The sequence below is a fragment of the Babylonia areolata genome, chromosome 6, assembly GCF_041734735.1.
Source record: "Babylonia areolata isolate BAREFJ2019XMU chromosome 6, ASM4173473v1, whole genome shotgun sequence".
Lineage (NCBI taxonomy): Eukaryota > Metazoa > Mollusca > Gastropoda > Neogastropoda > Buccinidae > Babylonia > Babylonia areolata.
In genome coordinates, this window is record NC_134881.1 from 26,899,779 (window position 1) to 26,919,778 (window position 20,000).

At 46.4% G+C, this 20,000-nt stretch overlaps 1 protein-coding gene and 1 non-coding gene across 2 annotated transcripts in view; one reads left to right on the forward strand and one right to left on the reverse strand.

The window, feature by feature from the left end:
• LOC143282892 (uncharacterized) overlaps positions 1-20,000 on the reverse strand; it is an 84,271-nt gene that overhangs the window by 876 nt on the left and 63,395 nt on the right. The window contains exons 20-27 of the mRNA XM_076588770.1: positions 18,569-18,683; positions 17,700-17,770; positions 16,244-16,378; positions 12,239-12,370; positions 11,254-11,408; positions 7,706-7,850; positions 6,508-6,862; positions 1-2,554 (exon numbers count right to left, since the gene is read on the reverse strand). The exon at positions 1-2,554 is cut by the window's left edge and continues 876 nt beyond it. Of these exons, the coding sequence (XP_076444885.1) occupies positions 2,490-2,554; positions 6,508-6,862; positions 7,706-7,850; positions 11,254-11,408; positions 12,239-12,370; positions 16,244-16,378; positions 17,700-17,770; positions 18,569-18,683 (1,173 nt within the window). The 3' untranslated portion in view covers positions 1-2,489. The remainder of the gene's footprint in view (positions 2,555-6,507; positions 6,863-7,705; positions 7,851-11,253; positions 11,409-12,238; positions 12,371-16,243; positions 16,379-17,699; positions 17,771-18,568; positions 18,684-20,000) is intronic.
• On the forward strand, positions 8,106-8,178 carry Trnav-uac (transfer RNA valine (anticodon UAC)). The gene has a single exon. It is a non-coding gene; the product is annotated as a tRNA-Val (tRNA).

The window sequence follows — 20,000 nt, forward strand, 5'->3', positions numbered from 1 at the left end:
TGATTCTTACATTTCCCATGTCAAACGTTTTCGGACTGAGGTCTTTACTACACACGAAATTTTCTGTTGAACAATTTCTTTTGATACAAAAAACGCCTTACTGGGCCAGAATTCCATAACAAACAATTCAAACTGGGAAACTGAATACTGACTGCGTTAAGTAGGCAAGGAAATGAAAATATCACGAGAGATATTCTAAAAGATGATGGGCGTTTTATATCATATGAGGAACTCGAAAAACAAATCTACTGTGGAAAGAAGGCAAGATGTCAACTGAGGAATTTGAACAAAACTATATCACTGATATACTGATTCTGGAAAGAAGGCAAGAAAAACAAAACATTACATTGCACAATTTCTAGGAGAATATGGCTATTCTAAACCAAATGAGGAATTTGAACAAAATTTGATTGTCGAAAGAAGGCAATAAAAAAAAGAAAAGAAAAGAACATTGCGAAACTAATTTTCTACAAGATGGACAATTAATGTCACATGAGGAATTTGAACAAAACATCATTCATATATCTACTGCGGAAAGGCGGGGAGAACAATCAAACATTACATAAAAAAAAAATTCTACAAGAAGATGGGCATTTTATGTCACACTGTATCTGAGGAATTTGAACAAACCTGTGTCATTGATATCATTTACCTTTAGTGGCTACAGGCTGACTATACAGACGAAAAGCAACATAAATAACAACGAAAGAGCCGTTGCTCAAACTCGCGTTATGAAAACAACATCCGTTACACAAGAATATAATAGAATAGAATAGAACAGAATAGAATAGAATAGAATGTGTTTTTATTACCAAGTGTACCGGGGTCACAAGGAATATTGGGGGCGGGGGGAAGGGGGGGTGGAGGGGGGGAGGGGGGTTGCGGGGGGGGTTAGTACATAACAAGATACGAACATAAATCGAAAATCATACACAAACACAGACACAGTATCGAAATCATAATCATGATTTTCACATTGAGAATAACACCGCGTCAAATTGCTAGTGTACAATGGGATGAAAAACGCAAATGTTCGGAAGTAACCGGAAGAACCGTGTTTCAGTTTGTATTTGGACAGGTTCCGTTTCAAGCTGAAAAGGTCTTACAAAATTCTCCATAATGGCACTGGAACACACCCTTCTCAAAGAAACGAAAGTGCTAGATATTTATATCTACACTATTTGTCATGGAGTAAAGAACACTATATATCACATATACATTTTTATTGCGCCATATACATACTTTTTTATGCACCAGACGGCTTTTCAGTAGTACTGACAAAATCTCGACGCTGAATTGAAAAACAAAATGTGCCAACATTCAGAAACAGATTACAAAATACCTTATCTATCATCTGAGCGAGAGAAATACACGTGTGGTATATGCAAGACATAATTTGCTCGAGAAACACAGTTAATGAATATCAAGCAGTATGCATCTGATAAAAACTCTGATTGTACTTGGATTTGATTGTAAAGATGCACAATGACACAATCTTTTATTTGACTGTTGGCAAACAATACTTGTATCAATGCGAGCTGATAAAAAATAGTGCAGTTTACAAGATTTTATTAATAAAAACAGAACAGTTAATTTCAATTTCAAAATTCTAGAATAAACTACAAGAACACACTTAAAAAAAGAAACCAGTTTTTGAACCAACTGGGCACAATAATAGGTCAATGGTTTTCGACATAGGCATTTTAGTTTGTTGTTCATGAAAACTGTTTATAAGCCATTTCATGCTTTCTCCTTTCCAGTTGTTCTATTTTGAACACAAGAATACATTCACCAAGTCTGTTGAGTCATTAAGACCATGGAATGTGTTGTGCTGCCTAGGTGATCTTAGCCCATAATAGCAACAACATCAATAATAATAATAATAGTTCTAATAACAATAGTCATCACTATCATCATCACCATCATCGTTGTTGTTGTTGTTGTTATAATTATTACAGCTTCCACAATATCTTCTGTCCTTGTCTGTGTCTATCGGTAAATCATCTCCTGTTCACTCAATCTGGTGTGAAAACAAAAGCGTTAGAAAAAAAAAAGGGGGAAAAAAAAAGCTTAATGTTTCCTTTACTTTCTCGCGCAAGGAAGGCGGGCGGGGTGGGGGGCGGGGGTGGGGGAGGGGGAGGGGGTAGGAGGAAGGTAGAAAACAGCTATGTCAACAACAAAACACGATCGATAATCAACATAAAAAAAAGGAAAACGAGAAGAAGAAAAGCCGCATGAGTTGGAGGAGGTAACAACAAAAGACAGCTATCAATGGTGATGGAGGAAAGGATTTTCGTGTCGCATGCTGGGTGGTGTTTTTTTTTTTTTTTTTTTTTTTTTTTTTTCCCTCCAGTCGGTTTGTTGCGTGGAGGCGAAGGGCGCTGGGCGGTGGTGGTGGTGGTGGTGGGGCGTAGCGGGGCGTAGGGGGCGTAGGGGGGTCGGGAGGGTGTCGAGCAGTGTAGGGGTTGGTGGGTTAGCAGGCGAGGGGGTCAGGGCAGAAAGAGGAACTCTGTGCTGGAGGAGGGGAGAGACATGTCGTCAGCACCAGCGGCCTCTGCCAGACAAAAAGAGAGTACGCCAATCATACATACATCATGTACACATTATGCGTACACACACACATACCTACATACATACACACTTACATACATACTTACATATATGCTGTACTGTACTAAGTGTAGTAGTAGTAGTTGCAGAAGTACCAGCAGTAAAAATACATACATACATACATACATACGAACACACACACACGCACCCTCCCCCCACCTCCCACACACGCACCCCCTCCGCCCCCCCCCCTTACCCCAAACATACACACAGACAACTAATACACATAACCCTCCTTCTCATCACCACCATGACAGTTTCTGTACTGGTCCTACACGATACCGCTAAACAACAACAACAGAGAAACAGCATCAGTAGTGGTAGTAGCAGTGGTAGTAGTCGTCATCAGAGTAGTAGTGATAGAACATTAGCAGAACAGCAGCAGCAGCAGCATTAATAGTCGCAGTAATGGTACTAGTCAAGGCAGTAGTCATTGTGGTAGCAGTAGTGGTGGTTGTAGTAGTAGTAGTAGTAGTAGTAGTAGGAGGAGGAGGAGGAGGAGGAGAAGGAGGATGAGTAGTAATAGCAGTCTGCTGCTGCTGCTGCTGCTATAATAAGAGTTGTAGTAGTAGTAGTTGTTGTTGTAATAGTAGTAGTAGTAGTAGTAGTAGTAGTAGTTGCAACACCTGTGGGAAGTGCTGCGCATCTAGAATCGGCCTCTTCTCCCATATGAGGATACACACCGACAGATAAGCCTGCCTGCCTACTCATCCGTCGGTCCGACGGGAGACTCCATCATCAGTAGTAGTATTTGTTGTTGTAATAGTAGAATTAGTAGTAGAAGTAGTAGTAGTAGTAGTAGTAGTAGTAGTAGCAGCAGCAGCAGCAACAGTAGTAGTAGCAGTAGTAGTCGTAGTTGCAGAACTGCCAGCAGTAAAAAAAAAATATAACCCATGAAGATAGAATAAAGCATATAAGCATTAAAACACAATGTAGTTGCTGCCGCATCAGACCGTCTGCAACGTTTCAGTAACATTACTTCTACACAGCTCATCCTGAGTACCCCTTCCCCACAAGCCCCCCTAATCGGTTAGGAGAGGGGGTCCTGAGTACCCCTTCCCCCCACCCCCCCCTCGCCACTCCAACGCACCAATACTAATCGGTTAGGAGAGGGGGTCCTGAGTACCCCTTCCCCCCACCCCCACCCCCTCTCCAACGCACCAACACTAATCGGTTAGGAGAGGGGGTCCTGAGTACCCCTTCCCCCCAACCCCCCCCCCTCTCCAACGCACCAACACTAATCGGTTAGGAGAGGGGGTCCTGAGTACCCCTTCCCCCCAACCCCCCCCCCCCTCGCCACTCCAACGCACCAACACTAATCGGTTAGGAGAGGGGGTCCTGAGTACCCCTTCCCCCCAACCCCCCCCCCCCCTCTCCAACGCACCAACACTAATCGGTTAGGAGAGGGGGTCCTGAGTACCCCTTCCCCCCCCAAGCCCCCCCCCCTCTCCAACGCACCGACACTAATCGGTTAGGAGAGGGGGTCCTGAGTACCCCTTCCCCCCACCCCCTCTCCAACGCACCGACACTAATCGGTTAGGAGAGGGGGTCCTGAGTACCCCTTCCCCCCCCCAAGCCCCCCCCTCTCCAACGCACCGACACTAATCGGTTAGGAGAGGGGGTCCTGAGTACCCCTTCCCCCCACCCCCACCCCCTCTCCAACGCACCGACACTAATCGGTTAGGAGAGGGGGTCCTGAGTACCCCTTCCCCCCCAACCCCCCCCTCTCCAACGCACCAACACTAATCGGTTTGGAGAGGGGGTCCTGAGTACCCCTTCCCCCCACCCCCCCCCCCACTCCAACGCACCGACACTAATCGGTTAGGAGAGGGGGTCCTGAGTACCCCTTCCCCCCCCAACCCCCCCCCCTCTCCAACGCACCAACATTAATCGGTTAGGAGAGGGGGTCCTGAGTACCCCTTCCCCCCACGCCCCCCTCCCCACTCCAACGCACCGACACTAATCGGTTAGGAGAGGGGGTCCTGAGTACCCCTTCCCCCCCAACCCCCCCCTCTCCAACGCACCAACACTAATCGGTTAGGAGAGGGGGTCCTGAGTACCCCTTCCCCCCACCCCCCCCTCCCCACTCCAACGCACCGACACTAATCGGTTAGGAGAGGGGGTCCTGAGTACCCCTTCCCCCCCCAACCCCCCCCCCTCTCCAACGCACCAACATCAATCGGTTAGGAGAGGGGGTCCTGAGTACCCCTTCCCCCCACGCCCCCCTCCCCACTCCAACGCACCGACACTAATCGGTTAGGAGAGGGGGTCCTGAGTACCCCTTCCCCCCACGCCCCCCTCCCCACTCCAACGCACCGACACTAATCGGTTAGGAGAGGGGGTCCTGAGTACCCCTTCCCCCAACCCCCACCCCCTCTCCAACGCACCGACACTAATCGGTTAGGAGGGGGGGTCCTGAGTACCCCTTCCTCCCACCCCCCCTCTCCAACGCACCAACACTAATCGGTTAGGAGAGGGGGTCCTGAGTACCCCTTCCCCCCCCAACCCCCCCCCCCTCTCCAACGCACCAACATTAATCGGTTAGGAGAGGGGGTCCTGAGTACCCCTTCCTCCCACCCCCCCTCTCCAACGCACCAACACTAATCGGTTAGGAGAGGGGGTCCTGAGTACCCCTTCCCCCCAACCCCCCCCCCTCTCCAACGCACCAACACTAATCAGTTAGGAGAGGGGGTCCTGAGTACCCCTTCCCCCCACCCCCCCCTCGCCACTCCAACGCACCAATACTAATCGGTTAGGAGAGGGGGTCCTGAGTACCCCTTCCCCCCACCCCCCCCCTCTCCAACGCACCGACACTAATTGGTTAGGAGGGGGGGTCCTGAGTACCCCCTTCCCCCCAACACCCCCCCCCTCTCCAACGCACCAACACTAATCGGTTAGGAGAGGGGGTCCTGAGTACCCCTTCCCCCCCCCCCCCCCTCCAACACTAATCGGTTAGGAGGGGTGGTCCTGAGTACCCCTTCCCCCCCAACAACCCCCCCCCCTCTCCAACACTAATCGGTTAGGAGAGGGGGTCCTGAGTACCCTTCCCCCCACCCCCCCCCCCTCTCCAACGCACCAACACTAATCAGTTAGGAGAGGGGGTCCTGAGTACCCCTTCCCCCCAACCCCCCCCCCCCTCTCCAACGCACCAACACTAATCAGTTAGGAGAGGGGGTCCTGAGTACCGCTTCCCCCCAAAACCCCCCCTTCGCCACTCCAACACTAATCAGTTAGGAGAGGGGGTGTCGGGGGAAGGGTTGTACCATGATGGACTAGCTAGAGTCACCACCCTCTCCTTAAGAATATCGATTGTATGTAGTTTCGTGTTTCGTGTCTATAAGTTTTGGCTGTACGGACCGGGTATGGGTGGGGTGGGGGTAGAAGTGGGGTTAAAAGTCCCCCGGTTTCTTTTTCTTTCTTTTTTTTTTTATCACAACAGATTTCTCTGTGTGAAATTCGGGCTGCTCTCCCCAAGGAGAGCGTGTCGATATACGACAGCGCCACCCATTAAAAAAAAAAAAAAATTTCCTGCGTGCAGTTTTATTTGTTTTTTTTCCCCTATCTAAGTGGATTTTTCTACGGAATTTTGCCAGAACCCTTTTGTTGCCGTGGGTTCTTTTACGTGCGCTAAGTGCATGCTGCACACGGGACCTCGGTTTATCGTCTCATCCGAATGACTAGCGTCCAGACCACCACTCAAGGTCTAGTGGAGGGGGAGAAAATATCGGCGACTCAGATTCTCTCGCTTCCTAGGCGGACGCGTTACCTCTAGGCCATCACTCCACATTTCGCACAAACCGCTAAATACATTCCATACCGTACACACTGTTGCTGGCGCACTACTTACCATGTACCGCCACTAGATCCCTACTACCACATTCCACATGTTCTACGTACCGTGGCCGGAGTGCCCAACCCGCACGCTGTCCTGGAATCGAACCGCGGACTGACGACCCCCGGCGCCAGGACCGCCGCTACCGGTCCCTTGTCCTCCTCCTCCTCCTCCTCTTCCTCCTCCTACAGCGGGACCCATCGCCCCTCCTGGCCTTACGCTGGTCATCTCGAAGGTGTTTCTTGTGCCGCAGTCTCCTTCCTTCAGACGCTGGAGGGTCTCCTGCAAGCTGCAGTCATCGAAGACCATGGAGGAGGTGGAGGGCGCGTACGACAGCCTCACGTTGCCTTGCTCCGCCTCGCGCCGGCGCCGCATCGCCATCAGCACGCGCGCGCACTGATGGATGAAGATGTACTGGTCCTGCGCGGTTGGGTTTTGATTAGGTAATTAGTTAATTATTGATTTGATTTTTTTAATGCATGAAAAATGGTATCATTGTTGTATGTACGTGTATGGCTGTGAAATGTAAGTATATGTTTTTTTTTTAATTTTTTTTTAATTCCATGTTACTATTTAATGGCTTTGTTCTGGTTATTGTTGTCTTCTGTGGTTGCATAACCCCCCCTCCCCCCACCCCACCCCCCCAAAAAACCCAACAACAACAAAAAAACCCAACCAAAAACAAACAAACAACAAAACAACAAAAAAACAACAACAAACAAACAAAACAAAACAAGCGCCAACAATAAAACGAAAACAAAATCCCCCCAAACCCCAACAATCAATATAAAAAAAACAAAACAACAACCCAACTCCATCTCCAGTTCACCCTCTCCCTTCTTACCTTTTATTTATTCATCCGTTTATTTATTGATTCATTATTACTGCCATTATTATCATCATCATCTTTGTTGTTGTTGTTGTTGTTGTTGTTGTTCTTCTTCTTCTTCTTCTTCTTCTTCTTCTTATCATTACTATTATGCTTTTTCTTACTTTTTTTTCCGCAGCATCTTTTAGATTAAGTCGCAACAACGTAGGAGATATAAATTGCCCCGTTTGTTCCTCCCCGCCCCTCCCACCCTCCCGCCACCCAGCTCCCTCTCTCACACACGTTCTTATATATATATATATATATATATATATATATATATATATATATATATATCACTATATTTTTTTTTTTAACCAAGTCACCAACTAACCAACCAGCCAACCAACCAACCATTCTCCCGAGCAAAACAACCGGTCCCGAAACTCACGTACCACTGTCTGGATCATGTTGGTCCGGTATTCGCGCATGAGCATGACGAACCCGTAGATGTCAAGGTCATCCCTCATCGAGCGCTCAGCGATGGTCTGCTGGATGTAGTCCAGAGCGATGAAAGCCCCGGTGCGGCCTACCCCTGCGCTGTACACACACATGTGTAAGATTCAAGACACGTTTAGCGCACGTAAAAGAACCCAGGGCAACAAAATGGCTTAATTTGTCCCTGACGAAAAAAAAAAATTACCGAAGGAAAACACCATTCTGATAATTATGCATGTGCGTGCGCGCGCGCGCGCGTGTGTGTGTGTGTGTGTGTGTGTGTGAGGGAGGGAGGGTGGGGGTGTGGGTGTGGGTGGGTGGGTACGTATGACTGAAGCCTGACTGAATGATACAGTTGGTTCTGTGGTGTAGTGGTTATCACGTCTGCTTTACACGCAGAAGGTCGCGAGTTCGAACCTCGCCAGAACCTCTTTTATAAGCGCGTTGGGTTACGCTGCTGGTCAGGCATCTGCTTGGCAGATGTGGTGTAGCGTATACGGGTTTGTCCGAACGCAGTGACGCCTCCTTGAGCTACTGAAACTGAATGATACAGAGAAACGAATGATGAGCGGCTTAAGGTAGCTTGGTTTTTGTCTGTTCTACCAAGGTAAAACAGCCTGTTGTGCAAACGATTGTGTAAAGTGATTTGAACTTGGTTTCTGACCGAGAATGGCACTATATTAGTATCAATACTACTGCTACTACTACTACTACTGCTACTGCTGCTGCTGCTGCTGCTAATGGAAATAATAACAATAACAATTTTCTCATCATCGCTTGCAGGTATCGATCAAGAATTGTGAACAAAGTGAAAGAAAAAGAACTTAATGAACATGTTAAAATAAACACACACACGCACGAACGCACACACACACGCACACACACACACACACACAATAACAACAACAACAGCAACAACACAAACAACAAGAATTGAATACATAGACGAACTAGGAAGAAATGAATCGGGGTCACCAATGTCATGATGGGCGAACGGGGGTAGCGAATTTTGTTCTTGTGGAACTGGGGAAGTACGAAACGGGAGTAGGCAAATCAGGATCACCAATTTTAGTGATAGGCGAATCGGGAATTTGTATTGTATTTGTATTTCTTTTTATCAAAACAGATTTCTCTGTGTGAAATTCGGGCTGCTCTCTCCCCAGGGAGAGCGCGTCGCTACACTACAGCGCCACTATTTTTTTTTTTTTTAATCTTTTTCCTGCGTGCAGTTTTTTTTATTTGTTTTTCCTATCGAAGTGGATTTTTCTACAGAATTTTGCCAGAAATAACCCTTTTGTTGCTGTGGGTTCTTCTACGTGCGCTAAGTGCATGCTGCACACAGTAACCTCGGTTTATCGTCTCATCCGAATGACTAGCGTCCAGACCACCACTCGAGGTCTAGTGGAGGGGGAGAAAATATCGGCGGCTGAGCAGTGATATTTTGATACAGGCAAACCAAGAACAGGCAATCCAGGAACAGGCAAATCGGGAGAAGGACGAATAAAAAGGGTAGATTTTTAAAAAAGAAGAAAGAAAAAGAAGAAAAAAAAAGTAAAAAAGAAGAAAAAAAAGAAGAAAAAAAATTAAAAAAGAAAAAAAGAAGAAAAAAAAAGAAAAAGAAAAAAAGAAGACAAAAAAGAGAAGAAAAACAGAAGAAGAAGAAAAAGAAAAAAAAAAGAAAAAAGAAAAAAAAAGAAAAAGAAGAAAAGGAAGAAGAAAAAAAAGAAAACAAAGAGAAAAATAAGGAAAAAAGGAAGAAAAACGAAGAAAAAAAGAAGAAAAAAGAAGAAAAAAAGTTAGAAAAAAGGAAAAAAAAGAAAAAAAAAGAAAGAAAAGAAGGAGGAAATAAAAAAAAGGAATAGAAAAAAAAAGGACGCGGGTTGATGCATAAATAGTCGATCGTGTCCAACAACTATGATTACCAGAATAACGGAGGAGGCAAACTGCCTGTCCCGCTCTCTCGGTCAAGTGGGCCTTAGGGCAGTGGGCGTTGGGGATGGTCCTGTAAGACCAACTAGCCCCTTGCCAAGGCTGCTACATTAATAAAGGGCAGTGGTCAGCATTAATAAAGGGCAGTGGTCAGCATTAATAAAGGGCAGTGGTCAGCTTTAATAAAGGGCAGCGGTCAGCTTTAATAAAGGGCCAGCGCAATCTCGCCTCCTAGTAGGTGGGTGAGTCACGCTTCTTCAACAACAACAATGAAACAAACAAAACAAGAGAGGCAAGGCCTTCAAGACTCACTTGTGATACACTTTGAAAAAAATCCAAGCTTTTTATGTATTGAGTATAATTTCAAAATGTAATGTTTAAGATGAGAAAGATCAGTTTAAGGCAAATTAAGTCCCCTAGCATTAATTACAGAGTAATTTCCCTTTTTTACTATCTGCACCAAAACGTTTGCAAAATGAATAAAACTTCCATGCTTAGCAAAAGAAGTTCCTGTTTGAACAAAAAATGATAATAATGACTGCTCTTGTTGTTGGGTCAGAATATCAGATCAAAGTGCCAAGTTTAAAGAATACAAAAAATATAAATATAACAGTAAATGCAGTTTGCATATAATTAGGCTTCATTTTTTATTTTTTTGTGCCCATCCCAGAGGCGCAATATTGTTTTAACCAAGATGACTGGAAAGAACTGAATTTTTCCTATTTTTATGCCTAATTTGGTGTCAACTGACAAAGTATTTGCAGAGAAAATGGCAATGTTAAAGCCTACCACGGACACACAGACACATAGACACACACACATACACACACACACACACACACACACACACAGACAACCGAACACCGGGTTACTCACTTTGTTTACACAAGTGAGTCAAAAATCCCCAACTAAGCTGTAAATGAATCCCCACTTGCGGTGGTGGAGAAACCATTGATCATACATCTCTTTCACTTTGTGTTGGCCAAACTGTAAGCTTTTGGCAACCTCTGATGTAAGCCCCCCCCCCCTCTCCTCTCCCCCACCGCGCGACTCCCCTCTCCCCCACCCCCCACACAAGAGCAACTGAATCCATTTAGAAACTTGGAATGGGCGGATCGGGATCACTGATGTAGCGATATGAGAACCGGGATAAGGCGAATCCGGATCACCAATGTGATACGTGAATCGAGAATAAGCAAATCGTAATCTCAAATTTTGTGGTAGGTGATCTGGGAATAGGCCAGTTGGGAGAAAACGAATAAAATTCACCAATTCAGAGATAGGCGCACCGGGAATAGGCGGACTGGGAATTGGCGACCGATAAATTGGCGGACTGGGAATTGGCGAACTAGAAATTGGCGGACTGGGAATTGGCGACCCAGGAAATGGCGGATTGGCGGACCGGGAATTAGCGAACTGGGAATACAATTCAGTGATAGGCGACCCTGGAACGGGCGACCTAGAAGGATTAGTCGAATCGGAAAGGAGGACGCGCCGGGAGGTAAAGAATTGTAGCCACCTCCCACCTCCTCACCCCCTCAAAACTAAACCCCATAAAGGCGCCGGGTGGATTTACCTGCAGTGGACGACGATGGGTCCGGGTCGTTTGGGGTGGACGTGCTGCCGCACCACCCGGTGGAACTCCAGCACGGAGTCCACGTCCACGTCGGCTGTCATGTCCATCCACTTGAGGTAGTGGAAGTGCAGCACCTCGCGTCCTTTCTCCTTCACCTGTATTTGTTTCCACGTTTATCACGTCCGCGATATCACCTCTCTCTCTCTCTCTCTCTCTCTCTCTCCGCTGGTTCTTAATGCTTTCTGTCTTTCATCTTTGGAATCTCAATTCTGATTTTCCCTTTCTGTTCCATTTTTGTCTTTGTTTTGTGCCATTATTCTTCGGATTTATACCTACTATGTCACTAGAGCTTTACAGCTAATGACATTAGACATTTCAGTATTCAGTGTTCAGTATTCAGTGTTCTCTCTCTCTCTCTCTCTCTCACTCCTACAGGTTTAAGTTAGTATGTATTTTACATTTTGTTGTCGCTGCGTGATCACCATATGTATTTTGACCTCTTTCTATGGGCCGGAGGCCTGGAGATTAAAGTTTTTGTTCTTGTTCTCTCTCTCTCTCTCTCTCTCTCTCTCTCAATCTGTTACCAAGAACTTCGCAGTTTTTCTGTGAAAGTCGTTTCAGAGAAGAACCATTATGAGTTGACACTACGATAATGTTCAAAGATATAAATACAATATTCACTAATTACACGTAAAACATTTTTGCGCGCATCAAGTTCTAAAATCTTTCCTATTTATGTGCACCACCTTCAAATGGGGCCAAGGCCTTTCTTGATTGAAACAACAACATCGTCATCTCTCTCTCTCTCTCTCTCTCTCTCTCACACACACACTCCCACGCGCTGGGTCATGCTGCTGCACCTGCCCAGGCATCTGCTCCAGCAGATGTGGTAAGGTATATGGACTTGTCCGAACGCAGAGAAGCGTCCTTGAGGAACTGAAACTGAAACCGAAAGTGAGAAAATTGCCCTGAGGGCGGAGCTGACCTTGTTGTTCTGGAGCGTGAAGATGGTGATGCTGTAGTCGTTGACAGTGGACGTGGAGGTGTTGGTCACCCTCATGTCGTCATATTCTGCCACCTCCCCCCGCACAGCCGGCCAGTACTGCTCGCACTTGATCTGTCAACAGCGCGCGCGCACGTGCACACACACACACACCCACTGATGGTGCTTGTTTCGTCTATAAGTGTGTCGCGCTTAAAAAAAAAAAAAGCAACTATTTGTAATGCAAAATGAATGTGCTACGAGAATTTTTTGATTGGTTTGTGAGCTCTACAAAAACCTGTTGGTTTAAACAGTATCTTATTTGGAACCTACACAAACCTATTTTCTTTTTTTTTTCTCTTTTTTTTCTTATTTGTGAAACAAATGTAGAACTGATATCTGTTCTGTTCTGGTAGTATGGAAGATGTGTGATGAAACTCAACTAACATAAACAGAGCCGAGTAGCGGTAAATGATTATAGTTAGTATCACCAAAAGCATGCCATGATAACAAAAATACTTTGGAGGTCTAAAACCTTCGTGTGCTCAGTGACCTCAGAAATCCCAACACACCACCACCACAACACATGCACCTCCTAAACCTCACCTCACCCGCCACACCAGCTCCCTTCACCCTCCCTCTCGAGCACCCATACTCCTCCTTGCTCTCTCTCGCTCTCCCCCTAGTTCCTCTTTTTTGCCTCATCCCAACACAATGCACCCTCTCCGTCCTTTCACCGAACATTCCCCACCCCTCCCACCTTCCTCCCTCCCCTCACAGCGGAACATCACAAAAGACACCCTTATCACCAACGTTACCACCCTCCCCCCCACCTCCCCCTTCACCATCATTGCCGTCCGCCTTCCCCCCCACCACCCCCCCGACCCCCGTCTCCCCTCTCTCCTCAGCCCCACCCACATCCCCATCCCCAGCCCCTCCCATCCAAACGCTCCCTCCCTTCTCCACCCCCTCTCAACCCCACCAATCAGACCTAGTCCCGCTTCAAGGAACATCCGACCAGGAGTGACCCTTGTTTTCAGTGTGCACCTTGTCACAGAATCACAGCATTGCAATGCCTGGACGGGAGCATCTGCGCTGTGCACAAAAAACCCATTTTTCGAAGAGGAAGCGAAGAGGAAAGAAACCGCCCGCTGAACCAAGACTTTGAGAAAAACCTAACATCAACCAGGACACCTGCATGGAAATCCCTACCAAGTTACGACAGAAAGAGAAGCACCCGTAGGTGCTGGGGAGGACCCAGAGAAGCACTGCCTCCACTCGCCCTTGGAACAATCCTGCACCACCCTTGGAGGCCTGCGTTGTGTTCACGATGGGTGCAGGCACACACAGGACACTCCATTAAGAATTCAAGGGACATAACTGCTCCCGAACAGAGGCAAAAGAGACCACAGGAAGCAACTCGCAACAGCCTTAAAACAAGTATCCCGATGGGTGTACCAGCCAATATTTCATGACTGCAGAGCCCACCGGCAAAAGACACCACCCTCCAGCTGCTGAGCACACCCCACAGACCAAACCGCCCCTGCCCGCAGACAGACGAAGACAGTGCCACTCCAGACACAGCCATACGGATATATGTTATCTCTCTCTTTCTCTCTCCCTCTCTCTATAACCCTAACCCTAAACATACATAACACACACACACACACACACAATTATGTATATACTGTTACAGCACCACGGTCGGCCGCCTGCGGCCAGGCAACTTCATTTATTTACTTCACCGCAGCTGCGAACCCAGTTCTTTCACAACCTTCCCAGCCAAAGACTGTGTCCAAGGAATGTGGCAGGAAAAACCACCGAAATGTACAAGCAAGCTCAAACTTTCCGATTCTGAGCAAATGGAGCTTTCCTCTACACTTCGCACTCAGCAGGTTCAAACGGTCTACTACCTTGTCCCCCACCCCCCCAAACCTACCCCCGAGTACGTTCAAACTTTCTTCTAACGTACCCTCAGTAAGTTCAAAATTCTTCTACCTTGCCTCCAGGTAAATTCAAATTTCTTCTACCTTGCCTCTAGGTAAGTTCAAACTTTCTTCTAACGTACCCTTAGTAAGTTCAAAATTCTTCTACCTTGCCTCCAGGTAAGTTCAAATTTTTTCTACCTTGCCTCCAGGTAAGTTCAAATTTCTTCTACCTTGCCTCCAGGTAAGTTCAGACGCTCTTATATTGTGCCCCCCCCCCCCACACCCTCCCCGGTAAGATTAAAGCGTCATTCATCTTGCCCACCCCCCATCCCCTGTCTTTTACATTTTCCCCACCCCCAAGTAAGTTCAAACTGTCTTTTACATTTTCCCCACCCCCAAGTAAGTTCAAGCTGTCTTTTACATTTTCCCCACCCCCAAGTAAGTTCAAACTGTCTTTTACATTTTCCCCCACCCCCACGTAAGTTCAAACTGTCTTTTACATTCCCCCCCCCACCCCCAAGTAAGTTCAAACTGTCTTTTACCCCCCACCCCCAAGTAAGTTCAAACTGTCTTTTACATTTTCCCCACCCCCAAGTAAGTTCAAGCTGTCTTTTACATTTCCCCCACCCCCAAGTAAGTTCAAACTGTCTTTTACATTTTCTCCCGCCCCCAAGTAAGTTCAAACTGTCTTTTACATTTTCTCCCACCCCCAAGTAAGTTCAAACTGTCTTTTACATTTTCTCCCACCCCCAAGTAAGTTCAAACTGTCTTTTACATTTCCCCCCACCCCCAAGTAAATTCAAACTGTCTTTTACATTTCCCCCCACCCCCAAGTAAGTTCAAACTGTCTTTTACATTTCCCCCACCCCCAAGTAAGTTCAAACTGTCTTTTACATTTCCCCCCACCCCCAAGTAAGTTCAAACTGTCTTTTACATTTCCCCCACCCCCAAGTAAGTTCAAACTGTCTTTTACATTTCCCCCACCCCCAAGTAAGTTCAAACTGTCTTTTACATTTCCCCCCCACCCCCAAGTAAGTTCAAACTGCCTTTTACATTCCCCCCCCCCTCCCCCCAAGTAAGTTCAAACTGTCTTTTACATTTCTCCCACCCCCAAGTAAGTTCAAACTGTCTTTTACATTTTCTCCCGCCCCCAGGTAAGTTCAAACTGTCTTTTACATTTCACCCCACCCCAAAGTAAGTTCAAAAAGTCTTTTACATCCCCCCCCCCCCAAGTAAGTTCAAACTGTCTTTTACATTTCTCCCACCCCCAAGTAAGTTCAAACTGTCTTTTACATTTCCCAAACCCCCAAGTAAGTTCAAACTGTCTTTTACATTTCCCCCCACCCCGAAGTAAGTTCAAACATTCTTCTTCCTTGCCTCCAAATTAATTTTAAACTGCCTTCTATCTTGCCCCTTAGTAAGTTCAAGCTTTCTGATTTTTAGTAAAGGAAATTTTCTCCCACCTTGCTTTCCCCCTTCCAAGGTAAATTCAGACTGTCTTCTTCCTTAACACTGAGGTTAGTTCAAACACTCTTCTACCTTGCCACCCCAGTCAATTCATTTCTTCTCCTACCTTACCCCTCCCCCTCCCCCCTCCCCAGTAACTTTGCCCTCGAGGATATTTTCAAGCACTCTTCTACCTTGCCACCCCAGTTAATTCATTTCTTCTTCTACCTTGCTCCCCTCCCCCCTCCCCAGTAACTTTGCCCTCGAGGATATTTCAAACACTCTTCTACCTTGCCACCCCAGTTAATTCAATTCTTCTTCTACCTCCCCCCCCCACGCCATCCCCCCTCCTAGTAACTTTGACCCCGAGGTAAGTTCAAACACCCTTCTACATTACCACCCCAGTAACTTTGCCCTTGACGTAAGTTCAAACACTCTTCTACCTTGCCACCCCAGTATGTTCATTTGTTCTTCCTTGCCCCCCCCCCCACCCCCCAGTAAGTTCTAACATTTTTACCCCCTCCCCCCTCACCCCCACCCCCAACTCCCCAGTACGATCAAAGCGTCTTTTACCTTTCCAACCCCCAACCCCAACTGCCCCCCAACCCTCCAGTAAGTTCAAACTGGTTCTTACCTTGCCTCCCTCCTTGGGCCGGGTCAGCATGACCACGATGGACACGTTCTGTTCCCACACCATCCTCCAGAAGTCACCGGAGGTGAAGGGCAAGGGGCCCTGGGTGGCGATGAACTCCTTCTCGCCTTTGAAACCCTGCAACACAGTTCAGTGAACCAAGGGATCCAGTCCCCGTTTCGCCAGTAACGTGTGGTGGTGTCCTCGGGAAAGGCCCGGTTTTTCTCACCCCCTCCCAGGTGTGATTAGACACTTACAGTCCGGGAAGGCTTATTCAGTAAAGCGGTGGAGGTAGAGGATTAATTGGGGGCCCCACCTTCCTATGCTGAGCCCAAGACACAGAAGATGATGATGATGATGAAGATGATGATGATATGGATACTTATAATCATAGCGCCTATCCTCGGTCAGAGACCAAGCTCTAAGGGCTTTACATACTCGGGGTCATTTGCACAACAGGCTGCCTACCTGGGTAGAGCCGACTGACGGCTGTCACTTGGCGTTCATCATTCGTTTCCTGTGTCATTCGATAAGATTTCAGGCACGCACACATACACACTCAGAAAGAAAGATATGCAACATTTGATGGATTTGGTTTCACTTCCCCTGTGCCTGTAAAAGGCTACGGGACCTAACTTTGTTTAACTTCGGAAAGGAAATGAAGAGACGTAGGACGGGCGCAATAGCCGAGTGGTTAAAGCGTTGGACTTTCAATCTGAGGGACCCGGGTTCGAATCTCAGTAACGGCACCTGGTGGGTGGAGATTTTTCCGATCTCCCAAGTCAACAGACCTGCTAGTGCCTGTACCCCCTTCGTGTTTATACGGCAAGCAGAAGATCAAATACGCTACGTCAAAGATCCTGTAATCCATGTCAGCGTTCGGTGGGTTATGGAAACAAGAACATACCCAGCATGCATCCCCCCCCGAAAACGGAGTGTGGCTGCCTACATGGCGGGGTAAAAAAAAAAACACGGTCATACACGTAAAAACCCACTCGTGTACATACGGCTGAACGTGAGAGTTGCAGCCCACGAACGAAGAAGAACAAGAAGGGGCGTAGGAAGGGCGGTAGGGGAAGAATGAAGAGTAGTCACATCATAATTTCTAAACAACAACAATAAAGAATCGTCCAGAAAGGTCAATGGCCTATCACTGCCACTGGGACATCCTTCGAATGAGATGATAAACCGAGGTTCCGTGTACAGCACGCGCTTGGCGGACTGAAAAAAGAACCCATGGCAACGTAGGTGTTGTCCTTTGGCGACATTCTGTCGAAGAAATCCAACCTGATAGGTACACAAACATGTACGCATGCACTCAAGGCCTGACTAAGAGCGCTGAGTCATGCTGCTGGTCAGGTATCCTACCTAGTAGATGTGATGTAGCGTATATGTATTTGCCCGAAAGCAGTGGAGCCTCCTTGAGAAAGTGAAACTGAAATTGATTATGGAGACTCACCAGGATGTAGTTGGCATTGATGTAGTCACTGCACTCCTGGTCACGGGTCAGCTTGACACGGCTGTGGTCATCTGCACACACACACACACACACACACACACACACACACACACACACACACACACATACAGGGGTATATTTCACCTCCAAGACGCCAGTGTGGTCATCACCATCATCATCATCATCACCATCATCATCATCATCACAATACTTACAGCAGACGATGTCGTTGTAGCGGTTCTTGGAACGGTTCACCTCCAAGACGCCAGTGTGGTCATCATCATCATCATTATCATCATCGTCATTATCATCATCATCATTATCATCATCACCATCATCATCGTCATTATCATCATCATGAACATCATCATCACCATCATCATCATCATCATTACAATACTTACAGCAGACGATGTCGTTGTAGCGGTTCTTGGAACGGCTCACCTCCATGACGCCAGTGTGGTCATCATCATCACCATCATCATTATCATCATCGTCATTATCATCATCATCATCACCATCATCATCGTCATTATCATCATCATGAACATCATCATCACCATCATCATCATCATCATTACAATACTTACAGCAGACGATGTCGTTGTAGCGGTTCTTGGAACGGTTCACCTCCATGACGCCAGTGTGGTCATCATCATCATCATCATCACCATCATCATAGTCATCACAATACTTACAGCAGACGATGTCGTTGTAGCGGTTCTTGGAACGGTTCACCTCCAAGACGCCAGTGTGGCCATCATCATCACCATCATCATTATCATCATCGTCATTATCATCATCATCATCACCATCACCATCATCATCGTCATCATCATCACCATCATCATCATCATCACAATACTTACAGCAGACGATGTCGTTGTAGCGGTTCTTGGAACGGTTCACCTCCATGATGCCAGTGTGGTGGGCCAGGTGTTTGGCCCTGCCCGTGAGTGGGTCCGTGTAGCTGCTGACGATGTCCTGACCATTGGAATAATAATGACGGTGAATGATAACTACAACAACAACAACAACAACGACGACAACAGCAACGATGATGATGATCATCATAATACTGATGATGATGGTGGTGGTGATGATGTTGATAATACTAATAATGATGATAACATCAATACTACTACTACTACTACTACTACTACTACTACTACTACTACTATCACTACTACTGATGATATTGATAATGGTGATAGCAACAACAAGAACAAAACAAGAACAAGAACAACAATACTTATAATAGTAATGATGATAATCATACTCCTCCTCCTCCTCCTACTACTACTACTAATGACATTTGTATAGTTATTTTTGACATTCTCTCACTGCATTCTGACGAATCCATGTTCACGACACGACATCTGCTAGGCAGATGCCTGACCTGTATTATTACCCGACGGGCTTTGGTCAGCACTTGAATACATGCATATATATATATATATATATATATATATATATATATATATATATATATATATATACTTGTGTACCTGTCAGAATGGATACCTTCTGCAGAATTTGGCAGATGACAAATACCTTTTGTTGCCATGGGTTCTTTTCCGGTGCGCCAAGTGCGCACCACACATAGGACCTCGGGTTTATCATCTCATCCGATTGACTAGACGCTCAGAGAGAAAAGGGCGAGACCGGGATTTGAACCCAGACCGGACACGGACACTTGTGTTGGCAGATAAGCATATTAACCTTTCTGTCAGCCTTTCCATCTCTGGCTCATCAGACTCAGAAGCACATTTTATCCTTTGTTATTGATATTGTTGGCTTATATCACAGACTGACATAAGTTTACATTTGGGCCAACAGCAAAGTGAGAGCTGTATTATCAATGGTTTCTCCAGTCAATGGGTAACCATTTACAGCTTAGTCTTTTGTGAAGGACTATGACTCTCAAACTAGGAGGCAAAATTGCACTAGCTCTTAGTGCTGCAGCCTTGTGGGCTAGTTGGCCTTTGGGAACCATCCCAACGCCGACTGTCCTAAAACCCTCTTGGCCGAGAGAGTGGGGATGTGCTTGGGCAAGACACTCAATTCTAGCCCAAATAGTTGCCTCCTCTGCTGTTCTGATGGTCATAGTCAGACACGACTGACTATCATATATACTGATATTGTTATTACTAGTATCACTGCTATTGTCATTCATTTTTCCCCCTTGGAAGGAAGGTTCTTTGGTTCTTTTCTTTCAAAAGATGAACATTGCAATGTAAATAATAAAGCTGCACAACAAGTTGATATATATATATATATATATATATATATATATATATA